At 43.1% G+C, this 17,056-nt stretch overlaps 1 protein-coding gene across 2 annotated transcripts in view; it reads left to right on the top strand.

Moving 5' to 3' along the window:
- The window catches only part of Nostrin (nitric oxide synthase trafficking), a 58,979-nt gene that overhangs the window by 3,578 nt on the left and 38,345 nt on the right, over positions 1-17,056 (top strand). The window contains exons 2-6 of one of the 2 annotated variants that reach the window (XM_021153117.3): positions 5,723-5,808; positions 10,789-10,879; positions 13,249-13,332; positions 16,620-16,682; positions 16,902-16,983. In XM_021153117.3, the coding sequence (XP_021008776.1) occupies positions 5,763-5,808; positions 10,789-10,879; positions 13,249-13,332; positions 16,620-16,682; positions 16,902-16,983 (366 nt within the window). In that variant the 5' untranslated portion in view covers positions 5,723-5,762. The remainder of the gene's footprint in view (positions 1-5,722; positions 5,809-10,788; positions 10,880-13,248; positions 13,333-16,619; positions 16,683-16,901; positions 16,984-17,056) is intronic. The other variant, XM_021153124.3, reaches the window with a different exon arrangement.

The raw sequence follows: 17,056 nt of genomic DNA, 5'->3' as shown, positions 1-17,056 counted from the left end.
AATCCATGCGAGCATCCAGAGTAACATTTCTTTCTAGAACAATTAAATTCGATCTTTTTAAGCCTTCCAACTGTGTAGTCAAGAAGAGCAACTGGGCAAAGTTGAGCAGCAGTGTTCTATAGTGTTACAGTTCATCTGTCTAGACGCCCCATAGGCTGATTACTAAACTTTGCTTCATTGTTGGTGAGTTGTTTACTTGTTTGCTTTGTAATAGCAATGCTTAAACAGAATTTGCTTACAGTGCACATCAGAAAGGTTTCCCTAGTGCTGAATGGGACCGGCCTGTGTAGAACACTTATAAACATGAAGGAAAAAAGTTTCAAAGGACTTGTTTATTTTATATATGTGAGCACACTGTCACTGTCTTCAGATAGCACCAGAAGAGGGCACCAGACCCCATTACAGATGGTTGTGAGCCACCAGGTGGTTACTGAGAATTGAACTCAGGACCTCTGGAAGAACACCCAGTGCTCTTAACCGCTGAGCCATCTCTCCAGCCCCACATGAAGGAAAATTTTAAGGCCTCAGAAATGTCCTAAACATCCTGGCTACTGACAAACTATTTATAAAGGGCATTTACAAAGAAACCCATGATATGTTATCTTAGTAATTAATGGCCCAGGGGAGAAAGTGCACATTCAAATAAATTCATATGGAGATCTAAAATTAGCATTAAGCTCTTTCCCGGGGTGCGTAGGTTGTAGGGCTGAGAGATCTGAGGTCTCAATGAGCAGGAACCGACATCCCAAATTTACTTCCCACGTGACTTTCACCAGATGAATCCTTTTTTTGCTTCTCAATGATATTAGGTAGCCATCGGTATCACTTATAACGGGATCAGCTGTCTGAGTGTGCTTAGTTTGGTTATATTGATTAGCTACATGAAAACATTTGGCTCTACTGGATTATCTAGTTGATTTAATTACCTGACATTTCTAATCTGTCCATAACCTAATGAGGTCATATTTAGCTCTTTGAGCCTTAACTCTTAAGTAAGGGATCAGGCTTCAGGGCTTTTCATACTGTGTCCCACAGAATCCGTTCAAAGTCCCCTCTGATGACTGGGAATGTGTGGAAAAGGGAAGTGAGACAGGAGCAGAGAAGCCAAAACCATGGTGAAAAAAAATTCACTGCCTCAGAGCAGATACAGCCTGATCTGCTCTGTTCTCTCTCTCTCTCTCTCTCTCTCTCTCTCTCTCTCTCATTCTCTCTCCCCACCTCTCATTCTCTCTGCCATACACACACATTCATATACAGTCACACTCATACACATACATAGATATACACATACACGGATATACACATGTGCCTGTGTGCGCATGCACGTGTGCACACACACACACACACACAGAGGACAAGATAGTAGTCACAGGATCTGCTTTAACATTTAGTAAGTCTACTTTTAAATTTTTTGTGTGTGTCCAAGTTTGAGTAAATGATAAATGATAAAAGGCCCGGGAGCACTGATTCTAAACAATGAATTAAGCTGCATACGTAGAAATAGTCTTAGTATCTCTTTTATTTATAAATGTCCCTTTAATCTCAGTCTGGATCAGGGATGCTGGGGAGTTTCCAGTCCATTGGACCTGAGGACAAAGATAAAGATTCTACCCCATGCTGTTATAAACAGAATACTCTTTCTCTGATCATTAACTTACAATGAACAATAAGGTGCGTTGCCTGCACTCCGTGGAGCTCAGGAAGCTGCTCGCTTGAGGCATGGATCCTGCCAACCTATGACCTGACCAGAGTGGCTGAGTTGGCAGAGCCACTGGCCATTTCTCTTTCTGGAACAACTTTGCCCATTTAACGCTTTATTCCAATATGAAGACTTTCTATGAAAGAAATAGGGTGTGTTTATCTATTAAATGACAAAGGCTCACCTCCTACATCCTACCGCTGCCAGTTCAAGGGTCAAAGAAACCACACACTGTGTTTTACTAGAGAAACCCCTTTCTTTAACAGATGAGGTAGGGGCTGGGGGGGGGGGGGCGGATAGCTCATAGAGATAAAGAACACAGCTGCAATTCCAGAGGACCTGGCTTAGGTCCCAGTCACCTTCATAGTGACTCACAACTGTCTGTAACTCCAGTTCCAGGAGATTCAACACCCTATTCTGCCTCTACAGTCACCAGGCATGCACGTGGTACATAGATATTCTTACAGGCAAAACTCTCATACTTTTAAAATAATACAATAAATAAATCTAAGGAAAAATGTTTTTTCTTAGAAATAAGTTAACAGATACCTGCTTTACCACAGCTTCACCAGTGAAACTGAAGCCAACTGAGTTCTTAAACCTTCTGAATGTCTGGTCTCCTGAAACTTGTCCCAAAGAGACAGACAGCATAAAAGATGTCTTAGGGAGTTTAAAAGTCCCAATAGCCCAGCATACAGAAAAACTTCCAGGGATCTACTTATTCAAATTAAGTCATGAGGAAGACATTCTTTCCACGTTCCAGTCTTTGCTGGGTTCTCCACAGTCCCCTATCCCTACCCCAAGGCTGTTGTGTGATGGCTGTCCTCTGGTGATGGTAGTCTAAGGCATCCTGTGCTTAGGGCAGTTCATCTTGACAGTCGTTCCTTCTATTCCCAGTTCTCCTGGTGGGAGGGGGCTCTCCTCCTCACATTCACACTGAAAGCTCAGGCCCTTCCTAACCCTGTACCCTGTTGAGTCTCTCAGCTCCAGCCACAGCCCTATACCTGATTGCGAGCAGAATACCTCACTATGTGAGGGCAGCCAGATCCAGCTTGCCCAAGGACCCTGGTTTGCTTGTTGAGCCTTTATTTCTGCTTTGCTATAAGCAGATGAGAGGAATGATAATATATATATATATATATATATATATATATATATATATATATATATATAAAGCCTAATACCAGAAAATATTTCTAAATAAATCAAATAGGAAGGCCCCAGTTCCTATAGGGAACTTCATAAAGTTTTATTGACATGAAGTAAGATTTAAACAAATGAAAAAGTCTTCACAGTGTTTTTGAGTGGGAAATCTAAATACCATTTTAAAAAGCCAATTTCCTCTATTTTATACACAACACATAATACTGCTTTAAATAGGATTCTGACAGGAATGTTAAAAATAAAAAAATAAAAAACTCCAAAACCTCATAATTAGATAAATGTGTACATGGAAGAATAAATGTCTAAGAAATGCCAAAGAAATTATGAGAATTAAAAAATAATTGCCCAGAAAGAGTAGATTAAAAGTTTAATGTCTCTATAACTTAAGCGTATGTAGTATCTGTCATTATTTTCTGTGTGACTGTGATATTTTGGGAAAAATAAAATGTTCCCTAATTCACAAAAAGCTAAGATTTCATCTGAGTTTGAAACATGTAAAAGCTACAAATTAGAAACCCTAAATAAAAAATGTCTGTAAATAACAAACATTGTAGGTCCAGCCAAAAGGTTCAGAAGATCAAGGTACTTGTCACACTTGTACAAACATGGTAGCCTGAGTTCCCAAATGCCATCTGAACACTCCATGCAAGTATGGACTCACAAATGTACAACACACACACACACACACACACACACACACACACATACACACACACACACACACACACACACGATAATAAATAATAATACTAATATCATCAAAATTTAAATACAATTTTATTTCTTTCACACATACAGTAGGTCTGAAAGAGAGTTGGAGCCTTGTATGTTACCTTTCATATTGCTAGCATCTCCAACTCTTCATCTCTTTTAAATTGATGATCTCAGTTCATAGTATCCAGTGTCGAGACTATGCCATAGCAATGCCTGTTGTTCTTATGTCCAGGAGGTAAAAAAAATGAGAAAGAGGCAATCTTCACTGAAAGAGTTCATCCGTTTCCCTACAGCTCCATATACAGAGCATTAAGATGATCTCATACGATATTTTTAGCTTGCCTGTGTTTTGACGGAGATTCATCATTTAAAACCAAGTGTGAAATTTCTGTTTATGGTATGAAATCAGAATTCAACAAGTTTTGGATTTTTAAATGTTTTCAATTTCAGATTTTTTTTTTTGACAATATGAACTGTGTGTCTATCATGTTCATAGAATGGTAGAATTTTTAAGAATGTTAATGTGTAGAATTGGGAACAAAACACCCATGGAAGGAGTTACAGAGACAAAATTTGGAGCTGAGACAAAAGAATGGACCATCTAGAGACTGCCATATCCAGGGATCCATCCCATAATCAGCCTCCAAACGATGACACCATTGCATACACTAGCAAGATTTTGCTGAAAGGACCCTGATATAGCTGTCTCTTGTGAGACTAGGCCAGGGCCTAGCAAACACAGAAGTGGATGCTCACAGTCAGCTATTGGATGGAGCACAGGGCCCCCAATGGAGGAGCTAGAGAAAATACCCAAGGAGCTAAAGGGATCTGCAACCCTATAGGTGGAACAACAATATGAACTAACCAGTACCCCGGAGCTCTTGACTCTAGCTGCATATGTATCAAAAGATGGCCTAGTCGGCCATCACTGGAAAGAGAGGCCCATTGGACTTGCAAACTTTATATGCCCCAGTACAGGGGAATGCCAGGGCCAAAAAGCGGGAGTGGGTGGGAGGGGAGTGGGGGGAGGGTGTGGGGGACTTTTGGGATAGAATTGGAAATGTAAATGAGGAAAATACCTAATTAAAAAAAAAAGGACACAGGGCCCCCAATGGAGGAGCTAGAGAAAGTACCCAAGGAGCTAAAGGGAACTGCAACCCCATAGGTGGATCATTATTATGAACTAACCAGTACCCCAGAGCTCTTGTCTCTAGCTGCATTTGTATCAAAAGATGGCCTAGTAGGCCATCACTGGAAAGAGAGGCCCATTGGACTTGCCAACTTTATATGCCCCAGTACAGGGGAATGCCAGGGCCAAGGGGTGGGGGTGGGTGGGTGGGGGACTGGGGGGGGTGTATTGGGGACTTTTTGGATAGCATTGGAAATGTAATTGAGGAAATTACCAAAAAAAAAAAAAAAGGAGAAAAAAAAAAAAAGAAGAAGAATGGTAATGTGGTGTCCTGTAGAGTGTGCTTTTGGCCTTCCTGCGCCAGAAAACCAAATTCTAAGTGCCACTGTTGTTGGGTTATTTGTATTTGACCTAGGACAGTGTGTGGCTTAAATGAGAAAGGCTCCACAGGCTCAGATATTTGAATGTTTGAGTCCCAATTGGTGGAGTATTTAATATTTAAAAAGGATTGGGAGATTTGAGGGAGGAGGTATGTTACTGGGGTGGTCTTTGAAGTTTCAAAATCCCACATCAGGTCCAGTCTTCTTCCCTCCCTCCCTCCCTCCCTCCCTTTCTCCCTTCCTTCCTTCCTCCTGATTGTGAATCAAATGTAAGCTCTCAGCTAGCTATTATTCCAGAGCTATGCCTGCCTGCCTCCTGCCATGCCTCCCCCACTGAAACCATAAGCAGGCTTCCAATTGAGTGATATCTCCTCTCAGTTGCCTTGGTCATGGTCTTTCTTCCCAGCAATAGGACAGTGACTAAGATAGAATCCGGTTTTTTTGGAAATTTTCTCTGGATTTTTTTTATATCCAGTCAGAAGATACTTAATGGTTAGTTAAGAAATAATCCAAGGATGTGCGCATCCTTCCGCCATGTAAGCTTTACGATGGCAGTCCTCACTACAGCCATTCTGGATTATGGGTACTGTCTGCGGAGGTGCTCATAATTTTTCTGTTATTTTTTTTCCCCCACAGTACAATAAAGTATACAAGAGCCTGAAGGAGTTTGCCCAACATGGAGACAATTTCTGCAAGCAGATCACATCCGTTCTTCAGCAAAGGTACCAAACACACATTTGCAACAAGTAATTTTTCCTCCGTAGCTGCAGCAAGCAACGCGACTGGAGGAATGTGCCGGAGCTGTGCTGCACTCCAGAACACAGTGTTAATAGTCTGGAACTTGAGAAAGTGGGTCGAAGAATGATTCTCCTCTATGGCACATTTATCAACTGGGGCCATAAAACTCAAGCAGCCACACCAGGGACTTCTGCTTAGGAAGGCTCAGTCAAACCTCCCATTCTGCTGCGGAGTTTCTCTCCCTTCCGGGAGCCCTCTTATATCTGATGTATACACTCCTTACTGCGCTTTTCACGCTCATCTCTGTTGTTAGATTACAGTTTTCCCTCCACTACAAGGACAGGAGCAATGTTTTACCGATCAATCGTATGAGAACTTCTTAGAGCCTGGTCTTTGTTCTTTTTGATCAATTTCTGACGAATGACTAGACGGATCCATGGCTGAGAAGCCACCATTTTCAATAACCCCTCTTAATTCTAAGTGTGGCTATGAATAAAGCGGTCCACTGTGCTGAGTGTGGCTATGAATAAAGCTGTTCACTGTGCTAAATGAGCACATTTAGCTCAGGCAATATAGGAGGGGGAAAAATCTGCTTAAAATTAAAGAACCTGAGAAAGGAGTTGTTTTATAAGAGGACATTTAGGCCTTTGCTCTATAGTAAACATTTCCATGATAAATATTCTAAAGCTGCTTTTTAAAGAGAGATTGCTATTTTGAAAAGAAATAGTTTCAACTTTAAAATATTGTAGGACTGGCCATGTAGCTCTGTAATGAAGTGCTTCTATAACATATGTGAGACCGTGATTCAGTGCTCAGAGTACCACAGACACCAGTGTATATGTATGCACATGAATACATGCCAACGCACATGCATGCATGCACACACACATATACACACGTGTAACACACATGCACACACATACATTTACATATTGCCATACCAAAAAAAAAGATATGAGTTAAGAATATTCTTCATTAGCAAGTCCAAACCAAAGGAGAACTTTAGCTTTATCAGAACAATGAACGGGAGAACTCTTTTATAAACAGGCTTTTTTATAAAGAAAAATGCACGTTTATCAAATGGAATAAAAAGAAAAGTTTATGTGAGAGATGCTTCCATTCTAACAATCAAACTGTCTTGAGTCCTGCAAAAGAAAAAGGTCGGGGTATCTGGGACGGTGTTTCCTCTATAAGGAAACATTTTATTAGCTCACAAAGGACATTATTTTTAAGCGAGACCTGTTAACTCTTCTATAAACCCAACTCTTTCTTAATAAAAAGTCTCTTCTCTCTGAAAAGCAGGAAGAATCTATATACTGATTGACCATGCAGATGACCCAGATGGCAGTCATCTGGTCTTGGTTATTTGGTGCTAAGAGTTCAAAATTAGTGTCAGGTAGACAGCTAGGAGGACAGAAAGCAGAGGACAAAAGCGGCCTCACCTAGAGCAGGCTCCAGGGTGAGCTCGCAGGACTAGAGTGCCCACTGCTCCTCTGCCCTCTGCTTGTTTTCCCTTAACCAGATGTCACCTGCTGCTTCACTTTCTTCTACAGCCAGAGCCTTGGCTTCTTACCTGTGTTTCTCTTGAAGTCCCTTCCTGGGACCAGCATCCTTCCTCTTCATGTGAGAAAGCTTTCATCTCCACATTCTCAAGGGGCAAACGTGCCCAGGAGGAAGGAATTCTTGGGCAATAAAGAGATCTCCCTTCATGGTTTTACTTCCTCATGGACAAGATGTAGAATCTGAAAGTCTATAGGTCGCTGGAGGTCAGTAAAATTGCAAGCACATTTCTGAGTTAAAAGCTGCATAGCATAAATGCAAAGAATGGATATAATGCTTTAATAAGATACTGACCTTGAATAGCACTGAACAGTCAGTCATTTCGTGTGACAGACATTTTGTGAAGCTAACCTGGAGCAGCCAAATAATTTCCCCTCAGCCAAGATGCTACTGCTGAGGCACATTATATTGGCTCCAGATATATGTCCCTTTGAAGTGACCCTCCTACTTAAGATGCTCAACTGTTTGATTATGCAGCTAAGCTGAGGGTTGTATATTCAGAGAGAGGTTTTCTGTGGGCATATACACTTTATTAATATATGAATATTTTCCTTATGGTGTATTTTTACTTTACATCCTTATGAGTCAGTTAGCAAAGATAGATGCTGTTTCATCACCCGGATTGGGCCAAGTCTCTCCCCCCAAGAGTGATGTGACTTGGAGGTCACTGCCTTACACTGCTGTGCTTGAACTGACGTCACAAAACCAATCCACAAGGATGAGCGATTGCACCTGTGTGTGCACCTGGTCCATAGCCACTCTGCTCTCCTCATTCTAGGACTCCAGAAATCACTTCCCTAAGCACACAGAACATAAAAGGCTGCCTCTTGTTTAATGCAGTGGTGCTTACCTACAATCCTAGCACTTGTGGGGATGGGCTTTGAGACCCTCCTAGCCACATGGGAGTCAGTCTTCTCCTTTGAAACAAAATGTAGAGCTCTCAGCTCCTTTAGTGCCATTCCACCTTGATGATAATGGACTGAACCTCTGAACCTGTAAGCCAGCCCCAATTAAATGTTGTCCTTATAAGAGTTACTTCGGTTTATAGTGTCTGTTCACAGTAGTAAAACCCTAACTAAGACACTGGCCCTACCTATTAACATTTAAGTTGGAGCATAATAATTGCACGTATTTATATGTACAACATGATAATTTGACATTCTTTATGTAGCATGTGATAAATAAATAAGGATAATTAGCATTTGCCTAATATCATATGCTCACCAGTTCCATGTAGGGAAAGCTTTTGAAACGTTCCCTTCTAGCTGTCTTAGAAGCACCCTGTTGCCTGCCATCACTCCAACATGCAACAAAACACCCACAGCTTTCCTTCCTGCCTCTCGCAACTGTGTCTTCATTGACACTCTCTACATTCTCCCACTTTACCTCTGTAACCATCTTTGGTAACTTTTGGGATATAGCTAGAGTTTATTTGCTCTTTATGTAGGCCAGGCTAGACTGTAATTCAGTATGTAGACCAGGTTGGCCTTAAACTCTTGATCTTCATGTCCTTGCCTCTACAGTGTGGGGTTTATGGGCATGGGCATGCTCCAGGACACACAGCCTCTGGTAACTTTTATGTACAACTTATTTGTAAGATAAACTATGGCTACCTTTCTAAGAAAAGAGGTAAACCTTGAATGGAAAAGAGCCATATACCCAACATCAACCGGAAGCTGGTTCTGGTGCAAACCAAGGGGTGACAGACAGTGAGGAAGCACGGTCTCCTGGGATTTCTAAAATCCTTAATTCATAGTGAGGGCACAGTTACCGGCTCCCTTCAGGAAGATCTTCGTTCCATTGTAACTAACTCTTCACAGACACCGAGGAAGCTAGAGGATTTTAAACAATTACTCTGTATAAATTTATTAGAGTAGAATCCTCTGAAATGAACATAGCCACTAACTTATACCCTAACTCATGATGCATAGAAAATACTAAATCAGAAACCGTGTATTTTACATGCCTTCTTTGTTTCAAAGGCAGGATTTATTTTAAGATCTAGGCCAAACATTAGTTTTTTGACTGCTTGGTTGATTTTAATTATTACTAATAAAAATATATTGACCTGCCTTGCTTGCTGAAACTAAAATGCAAATGGGTTGAAAGTTAATGTGTCATTTCACTCGCTCAGAATCTTTAGAACTCACTGGGCTATTCTGAGCTAACGTTACCTACCAGAAGGTATAAAGATGCACCATATCAGTTTTGCACATGAAGAGACCATTGCGTAGACAAGATAGCTTCACTCATGTTGGAAACAGTGTCTAGAGAGTGGAAGGAAACGATGGGAGAAGGGGAGATTAAGAACAACGAGCTTCCTGTCTTCTTCCTGATTTATCAAGGGGAAAAAAAAATCCATGACTTAATTTGAAGTTAGCTCTGTCCCTCTGGATTCCTGTTGCACGTGTGGTGCTTTTTTGAGTAGAGAATGTGAAAGCAGCTCCCTTCAAGAGAGTGGTATAAAATCAGTCTCTCGTGCTGCCCCAAGGAAATGCCAAGGTCCAGTCTATTTGGCAGGAAGCCTGCCTGAGAGGAATGAAAGATATCCTTCAGTATGCCTGCACACACAAAGGCACACACACACATATATTCATACACACACTCATATATACACATACCACACATACACATATACTACACACACAAGTATACACATACCACACATATATATATACATATATACTACACACACACACACACATATCACACATATATACAGATACACATCATATACTCTGCACATACACACCCTACAGTGAGTCACAACAGCACAACTAGTGTTGAAGTGAGCAGTGCTGCAAGCTTTAAAGCGCACGTTTCTCTGACTCCCCAGTGTGGTTAAGCAGTGGGTCCTCTGGCTAGACTGCCTAGCTCTGGAAGCCAACTCTGTCACCTCCGTGTCACGTGTCCTCAGTAAAGCAGCCAACTAAGCCCTGGGTGTGGTGTTACCTCCTGGGAATGAGAAGCCAAACCCTGTCCACCTCATGCAAGTCACTGTAGGTTCAACACAAATAAAATCTGAGCTGGAGAGGTGACTCAGCGGATAAAGGGCTTGCTGTCAAGTCTGACAACCTGAGTTGGCTCCTCAGACCCACGTGGTGAAGACAGAACCAACTCTGTCCAGTTGTCCTCTGACCTCCAACCCTGCACTGCCTCATCCCGTCCTCTCCACCCCAACCCTGCTCCTCCCACTCCCCACCCACTAAATAAAGGTAGTAACATTTTTTTTTAAGGAAAGAGCTAAAATGTTTACAATGGCTTGCATGATGTGAGGGTCCAATAAATTGGGCATTGCTATTTTGTGTGTAGACAGAGCACAGGCCAAGTATCCACATAATCACAAAGAGGGTGAACTTCATTGCACAGAGGACACTATGTTGATCCATAATCTTCATGTGCAGGTGACAGGACTTTTAATCTGGAAACGTACAAGTCTTCCCTGACACTGATATCCATGCAAGAAATTCTGACTTGGCCAGTGGATCTCCTTAGGTGGGTCTCTACCTTCTTGAGAGAAAGCCTGTGGAAGTTAGGCAACTTGGTACATACCTATAATCAGGAGATGGAAGCAGAACTGGGAATTCAAAGTTACCCTGTGCTATGTGTTCAAGGTCACGGTCAGCCTGAGCTGTTGGAGAAGGGGTAGGGGAAAGAAGAGAGAGATTGGTGGGTGTTCAAGAGCAGAGATGACCAGACTCAGAAACTGCCAAATCACCTGAAAGCAAGCAAAGAGCCTGCTCCTGGCACTGAAACCGCACCTTCTTTACCTACGAAGCTAATGGAGTTACCAATGCTAAGGAAAGCGTCATCTCCCTGTGGTAGCTATCTCTCTTTCACTCAGCCTCTGGGACTCTTAGGAGAGCCTGTGAGAACACTCTGGAAGTAAAACTGAATTGTGAAAAAAGCCTGTTCCTGTCAGCAGCATCCTCTTGGCCTGGAATCCCTTACAGGGAGACAATGGCCTAGAGGACTACACCCTTCTCTCTGGACTATCTCCATTTGGATATCTCAAGATCCTTTGGACCCCTCCTCCTCCTTCTCTCTCTCCTCCTCCTCCTCCTCCTTTTCCTCCTCCTCCAAGAATTAAATTTTACTATTTGCTTTGTGCCCTCACTGTGAGCCAGAAGCAGTGCATTTCTCAGATTTAATGCTCTTTATGGGTGGCTCAGTGGGTAAAAGCGCTGACCACTAAGCTTGATGACCTGTGTTTGATTCCCAGGCACACGGTGGAAGGAGAGAGTGGCTCCTCTGAGTGTCCTCTGACCTCTGAGTGTGGACTGTGCTGGCTTCACACACATGTGCAAACAAATAAAATTAACTTGGTAAAAAAGTGGATAGAAAAGAAAGAACAGAGAGGAGGGAAGAAGGGGGAGGGAGATATGTGAAGTGAATAGGAGCATGACCTCATTGGATTCACAGATGGACCCAGGACATGGTAAAAATCGTTTTAAGAAGAGAGCAGTTTGATCTCTTCAAGACCCAATGGCTTCCTGCTATCTTGTCCAGCATAGAAAGCAATGGCTAACCACCCCTGCAGCTTTCTATGATAATACTGCTTAAGCTGGGCATGCGTATGTAGTCTGCTACTTGGGAGATTAAGGCAGCAGGATCACCTAAAGCTACTACACTGTTGATTCGATCTTACTTATTTTGTTCCCAGCTTCTATTTAGGGCTTAGAGCTAATGGGATTAGTGACCACTGTGTCTGTTACTAGCTGGGTCAGTCTTCTAGGCTGATCCTAGTAAAGTGTCACATTCTGGGTGACTTGAATGACAAGGCTTCCTGTGTAATAGTTTAGGAGGACAGCGGTCTGATGACATTAAGGTGTTAGCCTTGTGATTCCTCCTGTGGACAGACTTGGGGATGCTGTCTTGTGTCCCCCACCTAGCTTCTGGGAGTTTGCTAACAATGCTTTTGGCCTATGGATCTGCCTCCGATCCCTGATTTCATGTTCCTAGGCTCTTGTCCCTTGCACATGCTTATCTCTGTGTCCAGGGCTCCCCCATTTATAAGGACACATCAAACTGTATTTGGGCCTCATCTGAACTCCATTATCTTCATAGAATCTAGTTCCAAAGAAGATTCATTTATCCTATGCGTGGTGGTCAATATTGATCGGCAACTTGGCAGGACCTAAAATCAAATAGACAATGCACCTGTAGGCATGACCATGAAGGTGTTTCAGAGGGTTTTCTGGAGTTAACTGAGGCAGAAGACCAAGGAATGCTGTACAGTCTCATGGTCCAGGATTCAGGACCAAATAACAGGGAGAACACGAGCGGAGCACCAGCAGTTGCTCTACCTTCTTTGTGACTGCAGATACAGTGTGGTCCCCACAGTATGCCCCCACCACAGCGGACAGTACCCTCAAACCATACACAAAAATCAAGTCTTTTCTGCTGACATGGCACTGCTCACGTATTTTGTTATTGCAATGATAAAAGTAACTAATACACTGGGGTTCAGCATACAACCTCTTTGTAGGAAGCACAATCCAACCCATCGCAATGGAGGAAAAAAAGTTAAATAGTATACTTTCTCTTTGTGAAATAACCTCTTTGATATCCAAATGGTTTGCCTAAGGACAACAGTTTCCTTCTGTGACTAGATCATCTCTTCCTCATAAAGACATTGTATTTTCAGCCTGACCTTTTGTATGAGTGTCAGAGTGCCTGTGTGCATGTGTGTGCGCGCACAAGTGTGTGTGTATGCATGTGTGTGTGAGCATATGTAAATGTGTAAGTATATGTATCTGTGTGTGTGCTGGTATGTCTCTGTGTGTCTATATGTCTTTGTCTATGTGTGTTCTCTCTAAGTCTGACCAGTACATCCTACTTAACAACAAGCCCTTTGCTCATAGGGCCAACCTGGAGATGAGCTACGCCAAAGGGCTTCAGAAACTGGCCGTCAAGCTCAGCAAAGCACTACAGAGCACAAAGAAAAAGTAAGTACCATTCCAAAGGTAAGGCAAAACTCTCATAGGAAAGAAATTAAACGTGAAAAATGCTCATTCACCGTTGTCTCCCCCACACTCGGCAGGGACAATCTCACCAAGCATGGCTTCCGGATCGTGGGGATTTATTTTGGGCCAGGCACTGCCTCAGATGCTTACTGGCTGCTCCTACTTAATCCTCATAACCACCCTTGAAAGCTCTCATATTTATCCCTCCTTACAGATGAGAACTCCAGGCTGAACAATTGAAATAAAACTCCCCAGCCATGCAGTTAATAGGCTGCCCAGCTAGACTCATTTTGGGGGCTTTATGACTCCTGGGCCCACAGTTGGATTGGTAGTGCTATTTCATCTAGGAAGCAGTGTTAAGCCAGAAGGTCTTAAAGGCAGGAAGTGGGAATCTGGTATTATCTCTGCTCTGTGACCTTTGCCCGATATCTCAGCTTTCCTGTGCCTCCATTTCTTCCTGTACAGCTTCAAACATGCTCATCTGGATATTTGCATGTGTCTCTGGGTTGTATGGTGACATAGAGCCTCAATGATACATGAAGGGGAACTGTGAGAAGCCTTAGCCTGTGAGGCACAAAGGCTCTGGTTTGCATTCTTCCCAGTAGCGCAACAGTAAAAAGGGTCTGTTGTTGGCCACTCCCTATGATACCTCTCACGTAATGATGCATGCGGATATGACTCTGCACTTGCAGGGTTCCTTGTGGGGCTCCTTGTGATGACAGTGGTGAGCCAGGAGAAAAGAAGCTCCTGGAACTACATTCCCCACTCCTGCTGGCACCACGGTGATAGCAAATTGCTTTGAAACCGTCTGGTCCTTGCCCCACTTTCATTTATTAGGGTAATGGCTTGGTAGACGGCAGAGGAACCAGTTCAGTACCGTGGCTGGGTTTAGACAGACTTCTACATAGACTGCCCAGTTGAAACTCTAGATCTGCTATTGACCAACTGAGTGACCTGGGACAATTTGTCTTTTGCCTAAATGTCTCTATAAAATGGAAATGAAGCTGAATGCAGTGGCGTTGAGGTAAATATGCTGAGGCAGGAGAATTGTTATGAGTTTGAGACCAATTAGGTTACATAGGGAATTTCGGGCCAGTTTGGGCTATAGTTTGAGATCCTGCCTAAAGGAAACTTAAATAATAATAAATATAATAAAATAAAACAGAAATAAAATCACTCCCTACAGTTACTGAATTAAACGAAACAATGCAAGTGTGCTTAGCAGAGAACCGGGTGAGGAGGGAAATTCCACGAACGGCCATTTTGAGTTTGGTTCTAAAAATTCAGTTGCCTCCTAAATCCCACCATTGCAAGCCTAGTATTAAAAGAGCCGGCATGTTCAGAATGGCCAGTGAGCCAGCAGTGATGTGGTATTTAGTGATAAAAGTTGGTTGATTGTTTCTCTGTATCAGAATCCATATTAGATGCTTTCACAGATATCCCCATGCATTTATCGTTTACAAGGTCAGTTAAATGAGGCTCAGAGAAGCTGAGTGAGTCTTCTTAAGGATCACACAGAAAACCTGCAGCCAGGAATATCTGCTTTCAGACCCGGGCTCTGGGTTCTCTGAGGCCCACACCCAGGATGCATTTCGAGCCAAGCTGTCCAGTGTCTGTGCAGTCACCTGGGTGCTTCTCCGTAGTCCCTCATATCCTTAGAAAACCAATTATATTTGGTTTAATTTACATGAAATAATAAGCACTTATTTGTTGGTGGAGTCCATGGAGCCCAAGCTGATCTCAAACTCCTTGTGTAACCTCAGACAATCTGATACTTCTGCCACCGCCTCCCAGTTGCTGGGATTACAGGGGTGAGACACGTTGTCCAGCAGAGCTGATTTTAAGTGTAGGGTTGAGTCCAGTCTAACTGACGTGTATGCCACATAACTGACCATCACCAGGGTCAGACATTTTCAACCCATTCCAGGTTGCTTCTTTCTGTTCACACCTCTGCCCTGGCCAGCACCAAACAACCACTGAGGCCTTTCATATGCGTGTACATTAGTTTTGTCTCTTCTGTATGTTCCTGTCCCTGGAAACATACAGTAGGCACTCTCTGGTGCTGCTTTAGATTGTAGAAACCCTGGCATTTGGTCTGGTTTTCTTTCTGTCTGTCTTTCTTTCTTTCTTTCTTTCTTCCTTTCTTTCTTTCTTTCTTTCTTTCTTTCTTTCTTTCTTTCTTTCTTTCTTTCTTTCTTTCTTTCTTTCCTTCCTTCCTTCCTTCCTTCCTTCCTTCCTTCCTTCCTTCTTTCTTTCTTTCTTTCTTTCTTTCTTTCTTTCTTTTCAGTTTTCTCAAGACAGGGTTTCTCTGTATAGCCCTGGCTGTCCTGGAACTCACTCTGTAGACCAGGCTGGCCTCAAACTCAGAAATTCACCTGCCTCTGCCTCCCAAGTGCTGGGATTAAAGGTGTGTGCTACCACCGCCCAGCCTGGTTTTCTCATTGTCCAGTGCAAGATGCAGATTAGGCCACTGGAGGCCCACCTTGGATCCATTCCACTTCTGTTAGGAAGGCAGCTTCCTCCCTTCCTCCCTCTTAAAATTGCCATGTGCTCTGTCCCTGCAGTTAACCAACTTTTTAGTTTGCCCTGACTTGAGAGGACTCCTTATGGACTCCCTAGAGCTGACTCCTGCTGTGAGAGGAGATAACACCAGGCTTCCTGTCCCCCCTATAGGCTCCCAGGAATATTTGTGACCTTTGTATTTATTACACACAGGACCAGGAAAGATCTGAGGCTGCCCTAAAAGTCAGCATGGTGCAGGACTGGGGCTCCAATTTCAAAAGCAGTAGGCACCTGTGCCAGGGACTCTGCTCAAATCCTGCAGTCACTTCCATCCTTTGCCACTAACTTCCTCAAAGACTTGCTTTATTTATCTATAAGGGGACCTGAAGAGATTTTCATTGAGAGTCTTCTAAAGTTACACACACACACACACACACACACACACACACACACACACCACACCTACCTGCTCTCTTCATTGGCCACTTTATTTCCCTGATTTTCTGCAAACACAAAATAGAAGATGAAAATCTAAATGAAAAAAAAAAAAAAAGGCATCAACCCTGGGGTCGGGAGCGGGAGCAGTGTGTGTAGAATGTCTGTGGCACAAATAAATATACTGGCTGAATTTAATCTCCTGGAGAAATTGAAACCCCAGCCAGGGAGCCAATGTGTGGGTGGAGGCAGCTTGTGGGCTGTAGTGTTTGATTTCTCAGAGTTCACCAGAGAATGACCCCCACCTCCATCCAACCCCTTTCTGTCTCCAGCTGTCTCAGCACTGCTTGGGCCTGGGCCTCAGAGAGCATGAAATCCGCAGCAGACCTCCATCAGTGAGTGCTTCCAGTAACACCATCCCCTCACCCTCTCCTACCCTCCTCATACCTTTGCCCCTACTCCAAAGGGAGGTGTCACACACTTAGAGTGGGTGGGTGCCAGTATTCCCCTTCAATCCTGCCCTGAAATGATAAGCTGTAACCTGCCACTCACTTATCTCCCCAGAAACGAATTTGGACAGTAGATATAAACCCAAGACAATTTTCTATTTCCAGAAAACTTGGCAAAGCAATTGAGTTGGAAGCGATAAAGCCAACACACCAGGTCCTGAGTATGCAAGAGAAGAAGAGAAAATCGGTGAGACAGGGCTGTGCTTTTCTCTTAAAGGCAAAATCAGTAGAGCTGGGGAATACTCAGTGGCTAAGGCACT

This window comes from Mus caroli, unplaced genomic scaffold (assembly GCF_978045245.1).
Source record: "Mus caroli unplaced genomic scaffold, Mus_caroli_1 scaffold_2, whole genome shotgun sequence".
In the NCBI taxonomy this organism is placed as follows: domain Eukaryota; kingdom Metazoa; phylum Chordata; class Mammalia; order Rodentia; family Muridae; genus Mus; species Mus caroli.
Note: the sequence above shows the minus strand (reverse complement) of the source record. Positions and strands in the feature narration are given on the sequence as shown.